A 25,903-nucleotide genomic window follows, 5' to 3' on the forward strand; every position below is an offset into this window, starting at 1 on the left:
GTTGCAAAACCTGTGTTCTCAAAACTAAACTGTCTGTGTTTTGTTGTCGGTAACTCTTTCATCTATTTTCTTTCAAACCAAGCAGATTTTCTGCCTAGGTATCACAAAATAAGAGCTCCCCGCCCTCGGCATATCTCGTCGCCTTCAGCGCACAAGACGCTGACACCCGGACAACATTCAACGAGGCCCTTAACGGGAGTTTTCTTTTTAATTAAGTTACACTTTGTTTAAGACACTTGGCAACATTTGTGATTCTCCATAGGGGTTCTCATTATTGCGAGAGGTTTACAGACTCGTACTCATCTGTGAACGTACTAAGGTAAACATCTCCATGAAAGAACGCTCGCCTGAGGAGAACAGGCTGGACGCTATATCTACCCGTTCACTTGTAATTAAACATTGCGCACCGTGTTCTCTCTATAGGGCTAGATTATTATTCCTTCAATAGTAGTTATCTCCCTTTATATCGTACTAATCACTGTCAAATCTATCGTATGTTTTTTCAAGGTTTTATACGTTCTTTCTAACAATTGCCTCCCCTCTGTAGATGTATTTTGTGAAGATTGTTCAGTAGGTTGAACATTATTCGGGTACTTTTTTTCCAGGGCAAACGGTATCTCCTTCAGTGTTTGCCTCCCTTTGTTGACAAACCACACACATTCATCAACCTTAGTTAATAAGGTTTTCGAGTTGCTATGGCGATCCTCATTAGAGGTCGAGAGATAGGGGAGTTTGGGAGAGAGTTCCGATGTAAGATAATGCGAGCGTAAGACTGGGAAACAACACAACTCGTGAACATACCAGTGACGCGGTGGAGGAGAGGACAACATTGATATAAGGTAGGTAGGTATCCCGGATGATGCGCAGCACAGACTTGATGTGCACAATGTCTTAAACATTCCCGCTCTAGGAGTAACATGTGGTGAATGACTGGACTACCTACTTCCAAGGAAAGGTAGGTTTGGCGCGTGCGCGTTAATGTTGAAAAAATGAAAGGAATTTTACCCGTAATCTTTCAAGATCGAACGTATCGAAACAGATGAACAAACTTGTTTTACCCAAATCACACACAACTATCGTTCATTGTTCATCATAACAAAACATTAAACTCTATATTGAGAAATAACACTTCTCAAATAATTATTTTTATTAAATATAGGACATAATTATTTGTTAGAAAACATTTTGTAAATATGAGCTATATGTATGTATGTATGTATGTATGTATGTATGTATAATGTGTATATTAAGGTTTATGTACACTTTTCAGGTATAACGTGTGAGAGTGAGAAAAAGAATTACACGATCCCTATCCATGTTATATGGGTACAGACGTATTCAACTGTCCCAACCCGCGGTTAGATACCCGCTCTGCATGACTGTGTTATGATATTGACTGTATATACACAGCACCTCCCATACTTGATTGTGTCGGTATTTGATGCAGCTGAGAGTTAGAAATGTTAAAAAAAATTAAATAAATACGACAAAGTACACAACCTTGTATTACACCACCTAAATCAAGCACAGCTTTAGTTCACTGTGAGAAACCCAAACACGGGAAAGCTGTCGCAATGAACATAACTTTAATATATGTTCTTTTTTATCTATTCTAAATGATCTCATCTATTTCCTCCTGGACCAGGGGCGGTCGGGTAGCCTAGTGGTTAAAGCGTTCGCTCGTCACACCCAAGACCCGGGTTCGATTCCCGACATGGGTACAATATGTGAAGCCCATTTCTGGTGTCCCCCGCCGTGATATTGCTGGAATATTGCTAAAAGCGGCGTAAAACCATACTCACTCACTCACTCCTCCCGGACCAGTGATTATCGTGTTACACTGTTAAAGAAACTGACAGACGTTTTATCATCAGAACGATACAGCAATATGCTGAAATCAGCGACAAATACGACCATCTAAGACCATAGAATAAATACGAATAGTACATTCATTGTAATACAAACTTAAGTCTTATTTCGGTTAGCATAATAGTTATAATTTGCTTATTACATATTCAAATATTGACCAGAAATGTGTATCGTATACTCATATCTCTGTTAGGTCTATCGTCGTTATTTGGCAACATACCCGTACTCGGCTCGAACCTTGATTCAACGCCTCGAATTATCATAACTAACAGTCCAAACCCCGTATGTAAACCGAATCCTGGGCAACCTGTCTGCGGAAACCAATTGACCCAGAGGCCACATTACAGCGGACAATAGATTAGTGAAACCATAAGTGCTCGTATACACTGGAAATAGAGAGCAGGGAAACATCATGTGTACATGCTACTGTAAATAAGTTGAACTGTTGCTGAAATTGTGAAGCATATAACACTGACTGGGTAGGGAGCGGATACCCGCATACATGAATTGGTTCAGTAGAACGATGTGGAAGGTCTATTGACATTGTGTGACTCCTGTATATAAAAAGACAAAATCCTTTCCACGTTCATAAGAAATCGTCACAAAAAGAAGTCTATCGTACGATTCCGACTTGTTCAAGGATACGTGTTTATGAATCGCTATCAGATAGTGATGATACCAGGTGTTCGCGAAAATGTGAGCGTAAGCTGCTTCACCGGTGGCACCCGTCACGAATACATGCAAAGGCAAATCAATTGTTCACCTGAAAAAAAGAGGAAAACAACTCAATAGGGAAGTCAGATTATCATTTTTGTCAATGAAGCGTCATATTTAGAAATTCACTTCACTTGTCTACCATAAAAACTTTTGAAATCTTTCTGAGGCATTAAATGTTGTAACCTTGATCAAACATTTTTTTATTTACATGTTGGGGAGATATGCGTATACTAAAACATCAACTGGAAAAAAAGTTTTACAGAATGAAGATCTGACTTATAATGCGCAGGGTTTCACCTCCTCTCCTAAAACATAAGTTACCGTGACTCACTGCATATTGTTTTGTGCGTCATGGACACAATTTAGATTCATTAATATTTTTAAACTTTAGTCTACAAGATATTGATAATAGTAAATAATATAACGAAAATCCTGTATTAAAAAACCCCACAATTTCTGTAGTTTCATGGATGTTTTTTTGTAGTTACTAGAGCTGACTCCTTAAAATAGGTTGCGCCAAATATGATTCATTGAAACATTGATATGAAGTATTTTGGATGTAAATATTCCTGCGTCAAACCTGAGTATGACTTCACAGTGCCGGGTGTAACGGTAAACGCCTTCACTGAGATCGGAGAGAGAGACGGAGATGAGGTTTGCGACGTTTTCAGCGATATACCAGCCACATCACACATTGTACCCCTGTATGGAATTGAACCCATGTGTTCGGCGTGACGAACGAACACTTAAGAAACACGCATTATTTGACATAAAAATATATATGCCTATTGTTTTAAACATTCGTTCGTTTCGCCGAAGGCCTGGGTTCTATTGCACACACGTGGGTACAATGTGTGAAGCCCGTTTTAAGTGGAGACACGTGTTCATTGGGGAACTAACTGCCTGCTTACTTTTCCATTGTTCTCTGGCATCCGGGGTCGATGATCGCATTGTGGTTAACAAACAAGATGCAGTTAAGCTAAGCTGGCGGCGGAATGGGGTTGGGTGGGTGACAACGCTCGGCCTTCGTTTCACCCCACCACATAATCGCAGGCGACATATTACATGCGTGTCTGTTACGGCCAGTGAATGCATTCGAAAATTGCTTCATGTTAAACCAGCAGCAAAGGATACCCGGTAGGATGAGATGCAATCTGAACGCAAAACTTTCTGGCGTTGGGCTGTATACTCCTCAGGGAGCTGAGATGACCCCTGATATGTGAGACAGGGTAATAATGACGTTCTTTGAGCATGCGCAGTGCGAAATCATGAGGTTCATTGTTGTCCAGTTATCATTGATGTCCGTAGTAAAATACTTGCGTAAAGATTGTATACATGCAGGCTAGGATGGGTGTTCGCTTATATGTCCATTTACGTATCTAGGTGTTCGCTTATATGTCCATTTACGTATCTAGGTGTTCGCTCTTATGTCCATTTACGTATCTAGGTGTTCGCTTATATGTCCATTTACGTGTCTAGGTGTTCGCTTATATGTCCATTTACGCATCTAGGTGTTCGCGTTTACTTTCATGAATATCTTTGAATAGCGTTTCTTGACCCAGTTCATTCGGAGTTGGGTCACTGAAGACAGTCGTGGGAAAGTCAATTATCAGACAGTCATTGAAGTTTAAGAAACAAACGCGGTCATTAAGGGGATTTGATGACACGGGGTGGCGAAATACGCGGGGAACTCCCTATACAACACTATCTACACACACGGTGGACGGGAAACACGGAGGACACCAACATAAACAATCCGGCCGACGTCGAGATGGTCCTCACACGTCTCAGAACACGTGGAATAGATAGTTCTTGGTCATAACAAGAGAATGTGCAACTGAAGTACAGGGTGGAGTGGTCTTTGCGACAAGAGTTGGTCGTAGGGGGTTCGCGTTGTTTCTTCATGAACAATTATTTTCTCTGGAAGGGGTCATGGAACAATTTTTTTGAGTGCAACACGTTGTATTTTCAAAACATCTAGTATGTCCAGTGAATAATTATTTCTTTTTTTAGTAAATCCTGATACTATGAAATAGTCGGTCACAAATATTCCGTCGAATCAGGCACATATATAGCTCTATGCCGCGCAGTCCAGCCTAAAAGATGTGTAGGGTTTTGAGCCAATCAGATGTCAGCTTTCGGATTCATTTCTTTACCACCTCGATTCTAAAATTTTGATCTTAGCCAAAGTAAACAGTAACAGAACACAATTATACCTTAACTAGTACACTACTTTGGATGTAGATTGCGCTCAGAAACGACGGCAATATATTATACCCACAACAATATAACGGCACCGCCTTGTATTTCTACTTCCGTAACTTGTCATTTTAGCACGTGTTCGAGATACAGATATAAGATATGCATCGCTCGCGACAATTTGGAAGTCTTGACGCTGACTGTCTGATCAGATGCTAGTAGTTCACCCCGTATAGAGGTGTCCTTAGATTTTCACATATTTTGTTTGTTGTACAACGCCGCACTCAGCAATATTCCAGCTATATGACGGCGGTCTGTAAATAATCAAGTCTGGACCAGACAATCCAGTGATTGACATCATGAGCAACGATCTACGCAATTGGATACAATGATATTGCATCAACCAAGTCAGCGAGCCTGACCTCCCGATCCCGTTAGTCGCTTCTTACGACAAGCATAGTCACGACTTAAGAAATCTTCACACAGAAGAGTATTGTTGTCAAAGAACTGATATTAATTAAATTAGTATCGAAAAATGATGTTTCTTTTAACGACAGTCCACTTGAAACTTGAACAGTCGACAGCCGATACCAAACAGATGCACATACAGAGGTCATGTAACGTCATCATATGACCCCCATGACCCTATTGACGGCATCTGTGTAAGTATGTATATACTTTATCGCCAAAGCTGTGGAAACACCGCTATAAATTTCTTTCAAGCACGTTTCTGCCCTTTTAATGTTTGACCTAAACAGACCCCCCAACATGCCGAAAAGTTCATTACGGAGAGACAGGTTTATAAACTCGTCGTTAATGATCGGTTAACTCCGGAACGTGGGCTGTGTCAACGACGCACGCTCACCGGACATTCATTACAGAAACGTAGATATTGGGTCAAAGTTCTTTGACTTGCAGTTTGAGGTTTAAATGGTTCATACTAATGAAGCGAATACTTTTAGTCATTTACGGATATGTATGTGTCATGGAAGATACTACGTTTACAGTTGGAGAGAAACGTTTTATTAAAATGAATAATTATAAGAATGATTATTGGACACCCAACACAAATATCTAAATAAATGCCGCAATAAGCAATATACCAGCTACATAACGGCGGTCTGTATGTTATCGCGGCTGGAGCAGACAATCCAGTGATTAATATTACCCGATATTAATATTAAAGGTACCCGATCACCCTATCCTTTGGGTCACCTCTTGGTACCAGAGGGGCGGTCGGGTAGCCTAGTGGTTAAAGCGTTCGCTCGTCACGCCGAAGACCCGGGTTCGATTCCCGACATGGGTACAAAGTGTCCACCGCCGTGATATTGCTTGAATGTTGCTAACAACACTCACTCACTCTTACTACCAGCTTAATATTCCTTTGTATTAAATAGGTATAACGTTCGATGAATATTTTCCTTAAAATTGATGTTAAAAAAACCAAACAGTTACCAGAGGTTTACCGGTTCTTCTGGCCGACCGGACATTCTTGTTTGTCAGACAATGCCGTGTGTTTCTGTATCGTATATATCATATGTTAAGAATAGAAATTATATTCTGCGAGCCTCTTTTTTATCCCTGATCGTTTATATTTACGATACAGAAACACACGAGGATGATAAACTCGTCAGCATATGTTATTCTTACAGTAACTAAGTCGTAATTCCCTCAGTGAACTGACCGCCTCTGTGGTCTAGTGGTAGAGCGTCCGCCCGGAGAGCGGAAGGTTCGGTGTTCAATCCCCGGCCGCGTCATACCAAAAGACGTTAAAAGATGGTACTTGTTGTTACCCTATCTGGTGCTCGGCATTGGGGGGCTAAAACAAGGACTGGTCGGCTCGGAGTCAGTATACTGTGTCTGAGTGGGGTATTCATATTAAACTGCGGCATTGTATCTCAGTGCGCTAGCACTATAAATCGGAATCAGTCCGGACAAGCACAAGCAGCCACACACACACACAAATGCATGCACGTCGCTGTATAAGTGCAATAATCTTGGACGTGACGTTAAACCCAAATTCCCCTCACCTTAATGAAGTAACTTCAGAAATATACTAGTAATATAGTATTTGAGTTAACCGCCCAAATTACCTTATAGTACCAAGTTATTTGCAACCATGTTTGTCTACAGAAACCCCTATATATTGGGAACGATAGTCAATAGTGTTTTGAGCAATCAAACATTGATATGGAGATTGAAAATACATGTAGTTCCTGCGAAGTGACCTCATTTGCCTAATTATCGGATCATGATATGTTTAACGGATTTGTTTAATGCGATAACACTAGTATTCACAACGTTATAATACTGTTTTTACTGCTCGAGAACAGAAAAATACAATAGTGATAAACTTCTTCATGATCCTTCTATAAACACAGTGTTTCATTGAGCCAGACGGAAAGTAGTTCCGAATACAGAACTCGAGTGAGATGTCGATTTTATCTTTGAATACACAATGCCATTTAGAAAGTGGTCAAATGTAACAAATGTAACAAAAGATTCGGTGGCTGAGTGGGTTAGATCGCTGACTTTGTGTGCTGGCGATTAGGTGCCTCACTCTGGCAAGTGTGGGTTCGAATCCCGCACGGGACTCAAACCAAAAGAAGTACTAGAATCTGTACTTTACTAAGAAAGTGTTATCCCAAATATAACATTTGTTAGATTTTATCTTTGCCGGTAAAAACTGTACCCAATGCCAATCCAAAAATAATAAACAGGATGTATAAATCATTATTACCTAAAGCATTATCAAGTTTACTTTAACAACCAACTCAACATGTTGTCATAGTTGGCGATGTGCATCAAACACGTGATCAGATAATAAGGTAAAATGGGAGTGAGCACCCCAGACGCCCCGGCCCCTTTCCGCATCCGCTACTGCTGTTACTGCTCACCAAAACACAAAATCTTAAGTGTAAAATCAAAAGTATCGGATGATTGCAACTCCATCAGTGGATGAGGTATTAGCATCTGTTGGATGTAACTATCAGAGTATATCAGTCTATGACAAGCACTGAAGCTGCCATGCACGCCTGCGATAATCACACGTTTGAAACAAAAAACGAATTGCATGTGACCTTTGTGACAAAACTGCACTCAAGTTGGGCCGAGTTGGACATAGGGACGTATCCTAATTGACTTTTGTTTCAAGAAATGGCGCAATTTCTACACACAACCTAAACATCCTGTTGCCCCGGGGTTACTCATTCAAGGCCAGAAGTCCACCTGACTTGAGTTGATCCGGGTATAATGACGGCGCGAAGAGGAAATACCGACAAGCGTCCCAAGTGTCAATACTACATATACCAATGAAGGCAACTCGTATATGTGTGAAACCGTGAGACGTACCTCCACCCACTTTCTCTTCTCTACAACCGGGGAAAATGTTTGCACGGGTTTGTTGTGCTAACAACTCCCGAAGGTCAAGCAAGGTCATACAAACTCAACACGTGCTTGTCCGTACAAAGATGTTGTACTTTTTCGGTATTGTCTGAATTAAATGCCAGGTTTATTTTCTAACATTGCTTCATTTCAAGTCAGTAGTGAGTCGTGTTACAATACGTGTGTTCTTGAGATTGTGCGAATATTCGTCTCTTGTCACATGGTTGGAAATGTCTTTTACTTCGCGGAAAAGACGAACTAAACACGCGGGTCATCACGATGAGGTCTCGTCCTTCAATATTGACCCTGTAAACAACCTTCTTGTGTTCGCTGTAGAATGTGAGTATCCACTTGCATTCTGAACTGTATGAATGTTAATGCTCTATAGTTTCAGATGAAGTTAGTATAACATGCATTAATTTTGTTATGTCTATAGTCATCGTGACAGTTGCCAGAAATGGAAAAAACATACTATGGATCGAACATATAACGTATTTTGCTATACATTGGTTTGCAAAAAGGTAGCACTGAAAATAAGAAATGCCTTAAATAAAAAAAATGTTACATAGATTTGAATGTTCTGTCTTGTAAACAGTAATTGTCATATTATTGAAGGTGATTCCACCATAATAATATCACTGGAAATGTATAATACAGTGATACGTCTTTTAGGTAAATAAAACTAAACGGCATCGTAACAACATCACACCCTGTCAATCAGGATAAAATGTAGCATTGAAAGGAAAGTACTATGAGGATATTTGTTGTTTTTATTTACTGACATATATTTCGAAAGTTCTGTTGGTTTTATTAATAAAAAATACCCTGTTGTGAATGAGTTAGTAGAACATTATTTCAGCATAAAAACAAAGAGTACTAAATTTTGTATTGGATGATACAGTGATTCGTCTTTTAAGCGAATACCACAAAAAGCACAGTCCGTACCAGCATCCTGTTGACAACACCTGTCAATCAAGAAAACAGCAACCCATTTTTTTTTCAATCTCGTTCGTAGGCATGCTACACAAGCCTCCTAATTAACTTCGGCCTCGGCGTTACGCGGCAAGATAAACGACATGCGTTCACGTCTGACGGCCAGTTTGTGTAGGGATTGTCCGAATAAACAGCGGACTAAACGACAATTAATCACACAGCGAATACATGAGACCGTCACACCCACGTCGATATCCCGTCCACGGCGAGATGACACGAGATGTGACGTCTAATTTCCCCAAACTCAACACCAGAAGCGCTCTCGTTACAGTTTATGGTGATTTGGGTGGACAAGCAGCCACAATCCGCGTACAACATCTCCTAATTGATTTCGAGTGGACACTTCATGAAAGCGTTGTCTGCGTTCAGTGAAAAAATATGTCCGTTGTTGAATTTTGCGAATTTGCTCAAATTCATTTGCTCTTGAATACAGATATTGCATTTAGTATATCATTGTAGATGATGATTCTTTTCTACCGTATAGCTTAGCATGATACGGTTTTGGAACTGTGGGGTCAGATAAAGCATCATGTCTTATCCGATCATATTTGATGCCAATTAAGTGCAAGAATTGTCAACGCGTCGTAGTCTTAAAATAAGGGGGAACGGGTGGCCCAGTCGTCTAAGGCGCCGCGATTCGCTGTGCAAAGTTGCGTCCTTTGGGCACGCCAGAAACTTATCATTGTGGGCTCGAATCCCAGTTCGCCCCGATTATGTTTCTAGGTTTGTCAGCACCGTGCTCGTGGGTTTCACCGAAGTGGTAAACGTCCGAGACCTGCATCACTTCGGGCTTTCCTCCCACATTAAGCTGATACGCCGTGTTATAACTGTAATACTGTTAAAAGCGGCGTTAAACCCAATTCACTCACTCACTCACTTAAAATAATGCTCATACACGAAAGCACTGGTGTCGGGCACATGGGTGAACTATGGGAATGTGGCCATTGAATTGTACATACACTGCACTTGTTAATGTCCGATATATGTAAAATAATGACAATTCAAATACCAATAGCTGCAGTCAATACCACAATAAACTATCGACAGCCGTAGATACTATAAACATAATACAACGGACACAATATGGATAAACTTGTGTTTGCAGTGTTAAACTAGTATGCGTCTCAAACCAGAACATGAGCAAGACACTTTACATGAGACTATAGTGTGTAGGGTGGGTGAGGTGAGGTGGGGGTGTAGAAGAATCTTAATCAGTGCCATTGATGACATGGACCATGTGATTTCCAAATTGTATCCCAACCACACTTGGCAAGTAGACGAGATACAAGTCAGGTCGAAAAGGTCTCGAATCACCCCATTGTCGATATTTTATTGGATCAGCCAGCCTACTTTAAACCGTCCCGCCCAGAATCCTCTTGGACAATCAAGCCTGCCATTTTACAACAAGGGCAGATAACTCTTATTCTTGTACCAACCCATTCTGGAAGGCTCCAAACGCCACCGTTGACTGCCTTTCAAAATGGCCACGGCAGCACTTGTTATATTGTTTTATTTTTCACAAGTAGTTCAATCCTTTGCTGCCTCTGACAGTTACATCAAATAAATATACAACAGTTTCTTCCGCCATTTAAAATTACTTGCACATAACATTTTTTTCCATAAAAGCATACAAGCATCAAGCTAAGATAGAAACCAATTCGTAGGGAACGCGGTATGCAGTATATATTTCACTGTGGGCTCGCAAGGACTTAAACAAGGACGGACAATTGCTCTGCTAATCTGCGGAATTAATGTTTCCTTGCTTTCATTGCACCGTAACCTTTGGGATCAGAGATAAGAAATACTAAGAATATACGTCGGACAACGACTAATTGGAGCGGACGCATGGTCAGGCTCGCTGACTTGGTTGGTTACTTGTCATCGTATTTAAATTGTGAGTCGATGCTCATTATTTCAAGCACTTGATTGCCTCGTCCAGGCTATTATTTACAGACCGCGGCGTTAAACAACAAACATCATAACACTATACAAGCACGTGGGGCAGCAGGGGAAGAACTTCATCAACGACGGGTTGACTGCAGCATAACATTTCCTATATTTCCATATCGATGTTAAAAAGATTTATCACGCCACTACACATAATTCGGTTGTCGCGCCCGAGCACATTAAAACACATTTGATGATTAAATTATCTGTTAGTGTCAATATACTAGTCAGATTAGATCATCTGTCAAGTTTGTCATAGATTTTCCGTATCACAGCACTGTTGAAGGATCGCCTTCATCAATAGTATTTATTGATGCACACACAATGTATAATGACTAGACAATGTTTTAGTTTTTACGTGGTGGCGTGGGCGGGTGACCTCTGACTCTGCGTGTGGACCAGCAGATCAACCCAGAACCCTTCACGGACCTCCTTACAGAACATGTACACTTCACGCGGCTTTACTAAGGTCTGACTGAAAAAGAGCATTGTATTGCGGATTTGTTATTTCAGACAAAGGACGGGTGCGTTTCTCATTTAGCAGTGAGTGTATCATGTTGTTGTGTTATGTTTATTTCAAGTATTCCCGATCACCTATGTATTCTCGAATGGTTTAATGTCATGCTTCCGCGCGCGCGCGCGTGTGTGTGTGTGTGTGGGGGGGGGGGGGGGGGGGGGGAGAGAGAGAGAGAGATCTGGTTATCCTGTAGCTTTATCGTCTTTTACGCTCTGATGGATGCCTGCGTTGAGTTATAGCAAACACTTTACATAATGAATTATTAAACAACTCGTGTACAATGCTATCTATGTTTCCTATTTCTTAGTTTGAAATTTGCTTATGCAAACTTTATTATTCTTAAAATCAAATTTCAATTACAGTTGCTCGTTATCGTTATCAAGTAAGGTTTAGCTTGGCACGTTTGTATTACTCAATAAAATTTGCTCGTAAAAGACTCTCTTTATAAAAAGTGTGAAAAAAAAGAGTAAATATAAAATATGTTAACAATTTCTTTTCTTTCAGTTGACCAATGGTAACCATCTAAACATTAATGGGTAATGTTAACCTATCTTATCTGAATGTTCTTCTGTCTTTCAGTTGTCCGACGTAGATAGACATGAAGACAGTTTTGCTTGGCGTTGTGTTTCTCTGCAGCCTGTCAGGTAGGTCAATATTGGTCTTCCGTACCCACCAGATTCCACGCATGCCTGCCTGTGTCAGACCCGACGTTACACCCGTGTCGTACTGGGCGGAGCAGCATTGCTGTCTGTGTCAATCCCGACGTTAAACACGTGTAGTACTGGACGGGGCAGCATTGCTGTCTGTTTCACACCCGACGTTATACACGTGTAGTACTGGACGGGGCAGTATTGCTGTCTGTGTCAATCTCGACGTTATACACGTGTAGTACTGGACGGGGCAGTATTGCTGTCTGTGTCAATCTCGACGTTATACACGTGTAGTACTGGACGGGGCAGTATTGCTGTCTGTGTCAATCTCGACGTTATACATGTGTAGTACTGGACAGGGCAGTATTGCTGTCTGTGTCACACCCGACGTTATACACGTGTAGTACTGGGCGGGGCAGCATTGCTGTCTGTGTGAATCCCGACGTTAAACACGTGTAGTACTGGACGGGGTAGCATTGCTGTCTGTGTCACACCCGACGTTACACCCGTCTAGTACTGGACGGGGCAGTATTGCTGTCTGTGTCAATCTCGGCGTTATACACGTGTAGTACTGGACGGGGCAGCATTGCTGTCTGTGTCACACCCGACGTTATACACGTGTAGTACTGGGCGGAGCAGCATTGCTGTCTGTGTCATACCCGACGTTATACACGTGTAGTACTGGGCGGGGCAGCATTGCTGTCTGTGTCACACCCGACGTTAAACACGTGTAGTACTGGGCGGGGCAGCATTGCTGTCTGTGTCAATCTCGACGTTACACATGTGTAGTACTGGACGGGGCAGCATTGCTGTCTGTGTCACACTCGACGTTTAACACGTGTAGTACTGGGCGGAGCAGCATTGCTGTCTGTGTCACACCCGACGTTACACACGTGTAGTACTGGGCGGAGCAGCATTGCTGTCTGTGACAGACCCGAGGTTACACGTGTGTAGTACTGGGCGGGGCAGCATTGCTGTCTGTGTCACACCCGACGTTATACACGTGTAGTACTGGGCGGGACAGCATTGCTGTCTGTGTCACACCCGACGTTAAACACGTGTAGTACTGGGTGGAGCAGCATTGTTGTCTGTGTCAATCTCGACGTTATACACGTGTAGTACTGGACGGGGCAGTATTGCTGTCTGTGTCAATCTCGACGTTATACACGTGTAGTACTGGACGGGGCAGCATTGCTGTCTGTGTCACACCCGACGTTATACACGTGTAGTACTGGGCGGAGCAGCATTGCTGTCTGTGTCAATCTCGACGTTAAACACGTGGTTGTACTGGGCGGGGCAGTATTGCTGTCGCGTGTAGTACTGGGCGGGACAGTATTGCTTGGGGGTGCTTGGTGTAACTTTTGGTGAATGTATCGAGTTGTTTCACTTCAGGTAGGGCGGTATGGTATCGGAGCAAAAAAAATATAAAAATTAATGGGAATGACGAACGTCCCTTAGGGTTGGTTTTTATACAGGTTTTTGTTGGGGGTTTTAATATTCGATAATATTCGATATTAGATAAATCAAAGGAATCGCATCACGTATTCACGTAAAACGGAAACTCGAAAGTTTGGACTCATCACGTTCCAGAAGATTAAACCTGGAAACTAAATATTGACTTCTATGTTTGTGGGAGGATTTCATTTAACTAGCCGCCCTAATTTACATTCCGAACTATATTATCAGATAAATAAAATTGTTGTCTAACTACCCGTAGTCAATCATAACACGCTAAACATATGGCTACTGACAGATTCAATGAAATATCTAAACAATATACTGAAACATACGCCACATTCTGATCCAGTTATTTGTAGGTGTTTCATATCACCGAACGTTTGCTTGGAAATAACTCGGCGTTTCATGTTGAACAATGTTAAAACACGCGTTTGCTTTCAGTTATTAGTTTTACAAGTATTTAAAGCACATTAAGTTATGTCTTTGTCTTTATAAGACTGCCACAATGACATTGGGTGGCGGGGGTGGCATTGTTGGTATAGTATTGGCTCTTCACGTCAAAGTACCGGGTTCGATTTTCCATATAGATGCAATACGTAAAGACACGTTATTCTGTTGTAGATATGAATAAGAGCGGCGTAAAACCCAACCCACTCACTCACTCACAATGTCAGAATATTTGACAAACTTTTGATAATTGTTAAATATCATACCATAACTCTGTGGTGAAATCCGGTATCTCACCGAGGAAAAGAAGTACGAGTGAGTGAGTGAGTGAGTGAGTAGGACTAAATGCGGTTTACCGGTTTTGTCCATTAACCAAACCATTAACCAAATACACAATGCTACAATTAATGGGCACGGCGAGCCATGGGACGAAGGTTAGAGTCCAGGCTACACATTTGTTTACAATATATACGACCCGGAGGCGAGTGTTATAAAACCTTACTTGGAACGCATAAAAACATGTACCCCGAGTGATCCTGCTACAACAAATTGATTCTCCGACATGTTTTAACATGACATTGTAAAAGAATTCAAATAAATTGATAGAAACAACTGTTTCAGTGAGTTGAGGTAAACTTGTGTTTTTGCATGTGATTATCATTGACTCGGAAAAATCGTAAGGCTTTTTGCCTCGAAGCGGGGTATAAGGGATTTATTCTCCCGCTGAGAAATCCACGAGCAGCCTGTTTTCTTCATGGCGGGGTATAAAGGATTTATTCTTCCGCTGAGAAATCCACGAGCAGCCTGTATTCTTAATGCCGGGGTGTAAGGGATACATCGTATTTAATCAAGTTCACGTGAACCAATCAGATCTCATCATTCTAATATGAAGGTATGGCACTCCTCTGTGTAAAGCTGTCTAACAGAGAATGGCGTGTATGTTGTCGACACCAAATGGACCGCCACCGTAGTTTATCATCACGCTCTCCAACACACATACACAGCCACCGAATCACGATCTACAGGACTTGTCAATTAAGCCAAGGTTACAACCGGTTTCCGGGGGGTTCGTGATAAATCATGACCCCAGCTTAGAGGACGCGAACTCAGCTCAATATTAATTACTAAATATTTCTCAGTCTAGTTTCAAAAGCTTTAAAGTGTAACCTTTTGCCCCGCGTGTTTGTTTTGGATGAAGTCTTCAACAGTATCACCGCCTTTGAATGCCGCTGGTGTTGATGAATAGCTCTCCGAGCCGAAGGTGTATAGTTGTTGAGGTGTGTTGGTTTTAAAGTGAAGTACACATAATCATTCGCCTTATCAACGTAATAAACTAGAGCCTCATGATATACATATAAAACTGTCGGTGAACTAGTTTCACCCATATACTATTTCGAGACGCGTGAATTTCATAGATGGTAGTGGTTTTTCAATGTGTACAATTGGTTTGATAGTTTATTCAGTGATAAGGTGAGGCGGTCACTTGAATTGCAGGTGGTTTTTTTTGTTCGAAACAATTAAATAAGGTGTTTGTTTGTATATCTGTTTGTCATTTGCCGTACTCGGCAATATTCCAACTATATGGCAGCGGTTTTTAGTATTTGTTTGTTTGTTGTTTAACGTCGCTCTGAGCAATATTCCAGCAACATGAGGGCGAACTGTAAATAATTGAGTCTGGACCAGACAATCAAGTGATTGACAACATGAGCATCGACCTACGCAATTGGGATACGATGACATGCAAAAAACAAGTCAGCAAGCCTGACCACCCGATCCCGTTGTAAGAAATGAGCATCGATCTGTGAAACTGTGTTTGATGATCGCTGGTGTAGTGCCGGTATGCCAAGGATCATACTTGAGGCGAATCAGCGGATCATGGCAACCAAGGGTCACAACCATGCACCGCCACGTTTATCGTCCTGTTGATCACTGATCCACACTGCCAATGCTATGAACGAGTGAATGTTGTTTAAACCGCACAGAAATATTACAATTACGCCACAACTACCTGTAAATAATCGTCGTCAGAGTACGATGACACACGACCAAACAAGTCTTGGAACCCCACCAACCGACCCATTTCAGTCGGCTGTCGCGACATGTATATACGACAATTCTAACCGGAATCCCCACATGTGAACATCCGAGTGAGAATTGGTCCCCAGCAATTGGTCGTATTCCAACTGTGTAGATCGATGCTCATGATATCGAACTCTGGATTATCTGGTCCAGACTCGATTAATTACAGACCGCCGTCATATAGCTCTTCTATAGCCGAGTGCAGCGTTAAACAACAAATAAACAAACAAACAAACAAACAAAAGCAGCATTTCAGGGAGCTACGTGAACGCTGTTCCATCCATGGCAATTATAGTCCTATCACAGAAACAATTTCTTAACTTTAACACATTGAGGAATTTACAATCTAAAGTGCATAGATCATGAACCTTTAAAAAAAGCGGCTTTTTAATTTTACTTCAACCGGCAATGACCTTATATGGACCCCCTTTTTCAAACTACAGTTATCCTTTTCAAAAGATACTCCACGAATCTTCCACCTTTCCTGTAGCCAAAGCCGTATGTAGTCGTGGTTTTGCACTTTAATGTCGTGGTCAATCTCATTAAAATCAGATCTTAGTTCTCGCTACCGCCAAACAAAGATCTGAGGACATCCCATTACGGGTCACGTCAGCACGACCTTTCATCCAACCAATCAGAGCGTCGCTTACCAGATCCTGAAAGTGACAGTCGAAATGTGTTTTCTAATCATGCATCCTCGATATATTTAAGAGAGAGTATTCCGAACGACAGTTACGGGTTTTATTATCATACCCATGCAACTAAGGCCATCTATTAGTCATTCCAGAATGTTGTTTTGGCCAGTTTTAATATTTTTTTAAATCGAGAACACATCAAAATATGTTTCGAAGCGTAGTCGCCAGTTTGAAACTAGTGCCGTAAAGCTCGAGATAGCTGCCTTCTGATTGGCAAATGTCGATTTCTTGTCAGTCATTTCATAGGTAGGTCAATGTTCGCGAAAGGTCGTTCTGACGTGACCCGTAATGAGATGTCCTCAGATCTTTGGTTAGCGGTAGCGAAAACTATGATCTAATTTTAATGAGATTGACGTCGTGACATGTTGTTTACCCACAGCTGCACGTGCAGACTGCGAACTAGGCGAGCAGCCAATCAGCTTGATCCGATGGAGCGGGGTGGTGCGCAGTCCCGGGTTTGAGAAGCGTATGTACCCGAACTACCAGAATTGTACATGGAACATCAGGGTCAATTCCGGGAGTAGAATCAACATGACCTTCACCCAGTTTGACCTTGAAGTCGGGAGGTTCATCAACGCCGACCCCAGAGATAAGAAAAACACGTGCACGGACTACGTGAGGGTACGCATAACGTTAAATTGTGTTTCCAGTGGTAATCACTGCAAAAACAATTAAAACGAAATCAAATATATTAAACCTAGTGCCTTGCACTCATATAACATGTAAACAATAGTAATTTGTTTATAGTACAAATTCGTTACTTTTGAAAACCAGAGTAAATTATTCATATACACTAAGCACGGATTTGCTTATCCGGAAACCTGTTAATTTGAGTGAGTGAATATGGTTTTACGCCGCTTTTAGCAATATTCCAGCAATACCACGGCGGGGGACGCCAGAAATGGGCTTCACACATTGTACCCATGTCGGGAATCGTACCCGGGTCTTCGGCGTGACGAGCGAACGCTTTAACCACTAGGCTACCCGATCGCCCCTGTTAATTTGAACATGTTATTGGTAAAATGGAATTGTTAACAACAATATGTAAAAATAATAATTGTTTTTTTCTTTTAGGTTTCAGACAGTAGTAAAGTATCGTAATTTGTCCTATTGCTCAGTGATTTATTCTCATACACCAACGTTTGTATTTTGCTTATCCAAAATCCATCCGTGAATCTAGTCATTGGTATGGGCAAAAGAAACAGTGCGAAAACTGATATAAATATTTTGCTTCAGATAACTGACGGGTCGGATGTGTTATTTCAAGGCTGCGGAAAGCAGGGCACAGAGGGTCTGTTGTCGAACTCCAACGAAGTGACAATAAACTTTGTGACGGACGAGAGCGGACAACCCCCTGGATTCAGCCTCCAGTACACAGGTATAGCGGGTCACATTCACCATGTCGAGATTCTTACCAAGATTACTACACCCGAAGCGTTAAGCCATTCCGAATGGCCATCGTGAAGGTCACGGAAAGACACGAGTGGTGATGAATGACCCCAGGTCTACCAACGTGCAAGAGTTAACCTATAATAACAAGGATAGTTTCAGTTTTAAGTAAGCATCTTGTTAGAACACAGAATTTATGAGGACGTACGTTAATGTTTATCTTGTGAAAGGTATGAATAGAGAATGGGGAAAATCTCCAGACGACCGGGATTATGACCCGTGTACATCCAATGTATCATCATATATTTTCCGACATAGATAAAATGCAAACTTTTTTAATGATCTTCTCACACATACTTGTCTGTTAAATTAAGAAACATTTAAATTGTTTGTTCTTTGTAAGAGTGAGTGAGTGAGTAGGGTTTTACGCCGCTTTTAGCTATATTCCAACAATATCACGGCAGGGGACACCAGAAATGGGCTTCACACATTGTACCCATGTCGGGAATCGAACCAGGGTCTTCGGCGTGACGAGCGAACGTTTTAACCACTAGGCTACCCGACCGCCCCTGTTCTTTGTAAGAAGGGAATGTAAAAAGCAATGGCACAACTGTTGACTCAAAGATTAGGAACTGGATTAGAAATAGGCAACAGCGATAATGTGAATGTGGTGCCACTGGCTGGAAACAATCAGGAAAATATTAACTTTTTTACAGGTGTTCCAAGTGACGAAATCTCTGAAGACACTTTCATAGAAACACCCGGTTATCCAGACTACCCGCCCCGTGACCAGATATTCGAGTGGAAGATTGCCCCTAAAGAAAATGCCATAACCATTGTACGTGGGATTGCATTTAACGACTCCCTGCCTTGGTGCGGGGACTCGCCTGTAACGGTAAGTCATAACATGGCCGTTTCCTGAGACATCCACCAGAATGCGCTCTCAATCTTCCACTGTGGGTCCAGGTGGAGACCCCGTAACGTAAGTTCTGTTTGACAGCAGACATACAAAGTTATCAGTAGATATACATGAAAAGGGCCAGGCAGGTAGATATTCCATTCTTATTTTGTTACATACAGGGCAGACAATTATGAAATGAAATTCGTCTTTAACACCAAGGCTACAGATGGGCAAATCTTAGTGAATCTTTTCAATATCTAAAACGTTTCCTTTATTTGTATCTTTTTGATCACTTAACCGTACAAAGGTATTGCGGAGGTGTTTGAATCTTAAATTTGAAAGATACGACTCTGGTTCAAGGAGAGACACCCTTTTCGCCCCGTGGCGATTCTGGGTTAGAAAAGAGTTAGAAAAGGCGATTTAGTAGGAAAAGCTACCCACAACGTATTCCTGTCGAAAGTGTCGCCTTAATGGATCGGATGGTCGGGCTTGGTGATTTTGTTGATTGCGTGTCATTGTATCCCAATTGCGTGGATCGATGCTCATGATGTCAATCACTGGATTGTCTGGTCCAGACTCGATTGTTGACAGATCGCAGTCATGCAGCCGGAATATTGTTGAAAACACATTATTCCACTAAGCCACTAATCACTCACTCATGACTCTGACAACATGGACCCGTAACGGGTCTTCAGCAACCCATGCTTGCCGTAAGAGGCAACTATGCTTGTCGTAAGAGGTGACTAACGAGATCGGGTGATCAGGCTCGCTGACTTGGTTGATGCATGCCATCGTATCCCAATTGAGTGGATCGATGCTCATGATGTCAATCACTGGATTGTCTGGCCCAGACTCGATTATTTACAAACCGCCGTCATATACAGTCAGGTTCCGTTTATCCGACATCGATGGTTGCGTACGATTATGTCGGATTAACAATTATGTCGGAAAAACGAAATTAAGGAGTAACAACGTTCGTGATCGAAAATCGGACAACTACACGACAGATATAAGGATTCAAACACGTAATAAAAAATATAAAATTAATATTCATATTGTTATGTTACATTGTTGGCGGAATATGTTTTTAATCATGCAACCTCTAAAGTCTAACACAAAACAACTGTTACAGACTGTATTACTTATTCAAAAAGCATAGTCTGGAATGGAAGTCGCAACTTTGAAACTGGGACCTAAAGCTTAAGAAAGCTGCTTTCTAAGTGGCTAACGTCGACTTCCAGTTGGTCATTTCATTGGTAGGTCATAGTTAAACAACAAACAAATAAACATACACATCTGACAACACACTGTATACTGTCCCCTGTACACAGGCCATCAACGAGGAGAACGAGGTGTGGAACAAGGAGCTGTGTCTGGCGGACTACGCCCTCTTCTCCCCAGGGAACATCACCCTGGTGTATAACGCCACCGCTGACACCAACCCCTGGGTGGGCAGACTGCAGGTCATCTACAAGCCAGGTGAGTTGATGGTGCACGACAAAGACGTTATATGGTGGTGCTTGTTGCTCCCCTGCCTAGCGCTCGGCATTATAGGTATAATACAAGGACTGGCCGCTTCGGAGTCAGTATTCTGTGTATTCAGGCGTATCCATGTAAATCAGTGGTCTGGCACTATCAAAGTGACATAAGTCCGGACTAGTACAAGCAACCACACACACAAACGTCCATGCACTCGCTCCATCATCTTCCCGAGGCAAGAGAGTTAACTGACTATAAAAGTCCAGTTTCACCCCTTGTCGAACTAGGCTGGTATTATGGAGTAACATTTTGGCTGGACTAACGAGTCTATGTATAGTCCAATCAAAATCGCGCAACGAAATCGAAATCAGGTTCGTAAACTGTCGTGCAGATTTCGGTCGATTGCAGGATTTGCAAAACATGTGCACCGCTAACTCGTTGTCAACAAATATTTTCCAAATCCTTTCATGTTTTCAATTAAGGTGCTCACTTGATTTTATGCATTTCGCGATGTAAGACCCGTTTTATCACAATATAGATCTTGGTTATCGATCAGATCATCCTGACTCGGCGCCACATTTTTGTGTGGAGCAAACGCAAGTGATACGAGAGGTGGAATCTGATTGGTCCATAGGAGAGGCTTAGAAGGGACATAACTGGTAATACCCACAGGTGGCGCTACGATCGAGCCCAGTTATTCCAGCAAGGCAAGTTCGGCAAGGGTGGAAACTGGATTTTTAAAGTCAGTTAACTCTCTTGCCTAGGGAAAATGTCGCTCTATAAGTGTAATAATATTAGCGCGGCGAGAAACCCTATTTCACCTCATCTAATCTCTAAGAATTCCTGTTTGAGAGACCCTCATAACAGCCTCTAGAATCTGCGAAGATCCGGGTAAGAATTGGTCTTCAGAGGCGACTAATGGGATCGGGTGGTCAGGCTCGCTTACTTGGTCGGTCATTATATCCAAATTGCGTAGATCGATAATCATGAAGTCAATAACTGGATTGTCTGGTCCAGATTCGATTATGTACAGGCAGCCTTCATATTGCGGCGTCAAAACAAACAAAAGAAAACAGATGCTGAAAATGAGGATCGGTTGGGTATACAATGTGTGAACCGACTCCACCAACGTCGGTCATTGCTGACGTTCTCGACGTCGTTTTGTGGGACTCGCATAATTACAGATGGCTTCAAGATGTAATATCGTATGATGCCGACTACAATTTCATTCACTTAGTCTCTTCAATTTGTAGGTCGGCCATCTTGCTCAAACATGTGTGACAACAGCACAGACAACCTAAAGACATGTCTGGATCCGCGAGACTTGACAGGGCGGATGTACACATGTATCTGTGAAGAGAAGTACGCCGGCAAGCACTGCGAAGTGGCAAAGTCCACGCTAGAACCCTGCTACTCCACCCCATGTCAACACAACGGGAGCTGCACAGAGGTTGATCATTCTTATCAATGTGGCTGCCTGGAGGGTTATACTGGGAAAAATTGCGAAACAGACATTGACTTCTGTAATGGCGTTGCCTGTCAAAATGGCGGAACGTGTGTGGATGGAACTGATCAGTTTCAGTGCGCATGCGTAACCGGATACAGAGGTCAGCTCTGTGAAATTGACATTAATGAGTGTGAAGTCAGTCCGTGCCAACATGAAGGTACGTGTGAAAACAAAATTGGGTCGTATTCTTGCACATGCGCAAAAGGATACAAAGGGAACCAATGTGAACTTCCGTACGACGACTGTGATTGGGAGCCGTGTTACCATGGAGGCACGTGCCTAGAGGAGAAAGATGGCTTCCATTGCGCATGTACACCAGAGTACACAGGACGCAAGTGCTCTATTCCTATCGGTAAGTAAATACCCGCTACCCGCTTGGAGAAGTAATGGTTAAAGGTGAACTACGTGTGGAAAATAGGCAGCTCTAGCAAGTTTAATTCAAGCCATTCAAAACATACGTTACCGGACTGTAAACCCAAGCTTTATGAGATATATATATCCTGCAGTTAATGCTCAGGGCAAGAAAGGAAATGTTTCGTGGGCATCGGCGAGTCACTCCAAATCCTGCGCGTCAGTCATTTTTATTGCCAAGGAAAAGTTCATTGTTCTAACTATAGCTTCAGTGAGATAAACATTTGAACTAAAATATTTTCCGTAGCCCTTGGGAAATACTGCCATGCAATCTTGACCATTTATTAGACATCCCAGAATGTTCTTTTGTTCAGTCTTAAAATTTAAATGGAAGTCGACCGTTTACCTCGAGAAAGCTGCTTTCTGAATGGCTAATGTCGACTTCTTGTTCGTCATTTCATTGGCCAGTCAAAATTCGCAAAAGGTGATCTGACGTGACATGTAATGGGATGTCCTCAAATATTTGTTTAGCGGTAGGGAGAACTAAGAGATTGTTGAGCAATGTGTGTCGGAGAAACAGTTTTTATGCAACCACTCCATAATTACGTAGAGGCAATGTCGCAAAATGACAACCTCTAGGCTTAGAATGGCAATAGCTTCCAGGTCGTGGCCCCTGCGGGGAAGAATAGGTTACCAATATCCCATTACCATGGAGCCGGGGTCGTCACAGACTTAGCCTGGTTTATTGTATGTTTTCATCACGTCTAGAACGCTGGTCTGACTCCAGGTACAGGTTGTTTTGATGCTGGCTGCTTTGTTTGTTGTTGATTGTTTTGTTTTGAGTTTGTTGTTGTTTTTTGGGAGGAAAGAGTTGTTAGTCTTTTATATCAAAGTTGATCAAGCATAGCTAACATGCGTCGTTGCATTGAATACAGTCGTGTTATAATGCTAATTGCAAGTAGTTTTGTGTATATAAAACTGTAATAAAATCCATATAATCATCATTCAGTTGAATGGTTCAATGTCTCCACCAGATTCGGCCCACTGTCTCGAAGATCAGGACAGGACGTTCGGCAGCGGACTGACGTGGCAGGACACCCTCGCGGACCGTGTGGACATCGTGTCATGTCCGCCAGGGATCATCGGTAAGGAATGCACTGCACAGAGAACAGCTTGATACCGACACCACATAGACGTAGCACATCCCACCTCCACTGTGTAACGCCTGGCGGTGGAGCACTAGCTTGATAGTCAACTCAAAACTGCGATGCTCGTCAGGATGTTACTGAAAAACCATCATAAGTGGCGTTGAACTCCAGCCACTCAAACATTGGTTTACATTGAATACAGATAGCCATCAGACAGACAATTCACAAACGGCTTTCACATGACACTACAACAGTTATTCAATTTGTTTGTTTTGTGGATGAGTGAGTGAGTAGGGTTTTACGCCGCTTTTAGCAATATTCAAGCAATATCACGGCGGGAGACACCAGAAATGGGCTTCACACATTGTACCCATGTCGGGAATCAAACCCGGGTCTTCGGCGTGACGATCCAACGCTTTAACCACTAGGCTACCCGACCGCCCCGTTTTGTGGATGAGGTTCAATGAAGATGTACTACTGATGTGTGCAGAGAGGGATTCTATTGTGACGTATTCAGGTCACGTGTTACGATAGGCCTTCATGCCTTTTAGTACCACACGAACACTACTTTTAATTGTATTGATAATCTAACATTCTCTGGAATGGAGTGTTTCGGGCTCAAAAAAGCAGCTCTTTCGCAGCCTAATAGGACCGTTTTAGTATTTCTCCATATGAATCCAATGTATGACCTTAAAGACAATATCAAGTTATAGTTCTTGACGCCAAATATTGAATCTGTCTCACATTTCGTAAGGTAATGCTACTAGAAAGTGCGTCCACGACTCTTCTACCCCAACCGGCGGAAGATGGACTCGCCCAGACCTTGGGGAATGCGTCAGTCCACGGATCATGGAAATCAACGAACTGGTAACTATACGGCGTTGGGTATTTTCGCTTACCAGGTTCAATAACGTGCCGGATCAACGGAATGGATCATGTATTGATGATAATAATTAGCAGTACAAAACCTGGAAACATTCTGTTCGGTTTAACTGGGAGTACTAAGTAAGGATAAGATATATAGAGGAACAACTTCTTTATTACAATTAGGAGCGACGTTGTGGTGTATGTTCTAACACCGTTATCAAACAAGTGATGGCTTTATCACTTGCTTTGTAGTGGTGTTAGAACCTACACCGCAACGTCGCTCCTAATTGTAATAAAGAAGTTGTTCCTCCATATGTCTTATCCTTACCTGGTTTAAAATAAAAGGAATCGAATCAACAGTGAGCCAACCTCAACATTTAAAACACAACAGGTCTGTCTCCATAGTCAACTGAAGTTTCGTTTTTTGTGAGTAGGAATTAAATAACAAAAAAGAGATTCGGTATAGTTGTTGACATGCCGTGAAGATCCGGGGTAGAATAGGTCTTCAGCAACCCATGTTTGCCGTAAAAGGCGACTATGCTTGTAAGAGGCGACTAAAGGGATCGGGTGGTCAGGCTCGCTGACTTGGTTGATGCATGTCATTGTATCTAATTTGTGAAGATCGATGCCCATGATGTCAATCACTGGATTGTCTGGTCAGGGTCGATTATTTATAGACCGGTGTCATTTTGCTGGGGTGTTACTGAGTTTTCAAACCTGGGACATGACTCTTATCAGGAAAAGTATTCATGCGCAGTGAATAGTCCAGGAGATTTCCAGGCATCGAATCCCGTTTAACAATGTTTACCAACCAGTCAATTGCACCGCACACTCTTATTCGTTTCACAGTGCACAGTCCAGATATTTTACTGTTTCTTTCTGTCCCATATTTTGTTATTTTCTGTTTATTGGACTGGTGTGTGCTGCAGGCCAAGGCCCTGCAAGACTCCAGGACTGTCGACAGCGCCGCCATTGAAGACGTCACGCGACGGCTGGCAAACGCCACTTCCGTTGTAAGAGACCACCAGGGGGCGCAGCTATATCCGGGCGACCTGGTTTTCGCGACAGGGATCGTCCGAATAGTGTCGATAGCTGTGACAACTGCCCATGACCTATCTGACCAACTGCAGTCGATCGCAGATGTAACTATTTTTCTTCTGCATCATTATCTTATATACAACTCAAAAGAAGTTAAGGATTACCCGACTCTACCTTTAGTACCCATGGCACATTCCCCAGGTGTCATACCTGGAAGAAAGTTGTGTAAGATGCCATTAAAGTAAAGTCCAGAGACTGTCCAACTGAT

General features: G+C 42.3%; 1 protein-coding gene across 4 annotated transcripts in view; it reads left to right on the top strand.

The window, feature by feature from the left end:
* The first annotated feature begins 619 nt into the window (after positions 1-619).
* LOC139450499 (adhesion G protein-coupled receptor L4-like) overlaps positions 620-25,903 on the top strand; it is a 40,184-nt gene continuing 14,900 nt past the window's right edge. Inside the window, exons 1-10 of one of the 4 annotated variants that reach the window (XM_071232223.1) lie at positions 620-843; positions 12,206-12,270; positions 17,335-17,576; positions 18,192-18,333; positions 19,061-19,239; positions 20,577-20,724; positions 21,978-22,583; positions 23,617-23,727; positions 24,485-24,597; positions 25,527-25,739. In XM_071232223.1, coding sequence (XP_071088324.1) covers positions 12,225-12,270; positions 17,335-17,576; positions 18,192-18,333; positions 19,061-19,239; positions 20,577-20,724; positions 21,978-22,583; positions 23,617-23,727; positions 24,485-24,597; positions 25,527-25,739 — 1,800 coding nt within the window. In that variant the 5' untranslated portion in view covers positions 620-843; positions 12,206-12,224. Of the gene's footprint in view, positions 844-865; positions 956-8,489; positions 8,509-12,205; positions 12,271-17,334; positions 17,577-18,191; positions 18,334-19,060; positions 19,240-20,576; positions 20,725-21,977; positions 22,584-23,616; positions 23,728-24,484; positions 24,598-25,526; positions 25,740-25,903 lie in introns of those variants that run through there. The other 3 variants (XM_071232221.1, XM_071232222.1, XM_071232224.1) reach the window with 3 other exon arrangements.

This window comes from Haliotis cracherodii, unplaced genomic scaffold (assembly GCF_022045235.1).
Source record: "Haliotis cracherodii isolate W230 unplaced genomic scaffold, xgHalCrac1.p SCAF_8, whole genome shotgun sequence".
In the NCBI taxonomy this organism is placed as follows: domain Eukaryota; kingdom Metazoa; phylum Mollusca; class Gastropoda; order Lepetellida; family Haliotidae; genus Haliotis; species Haliotis cracherodii.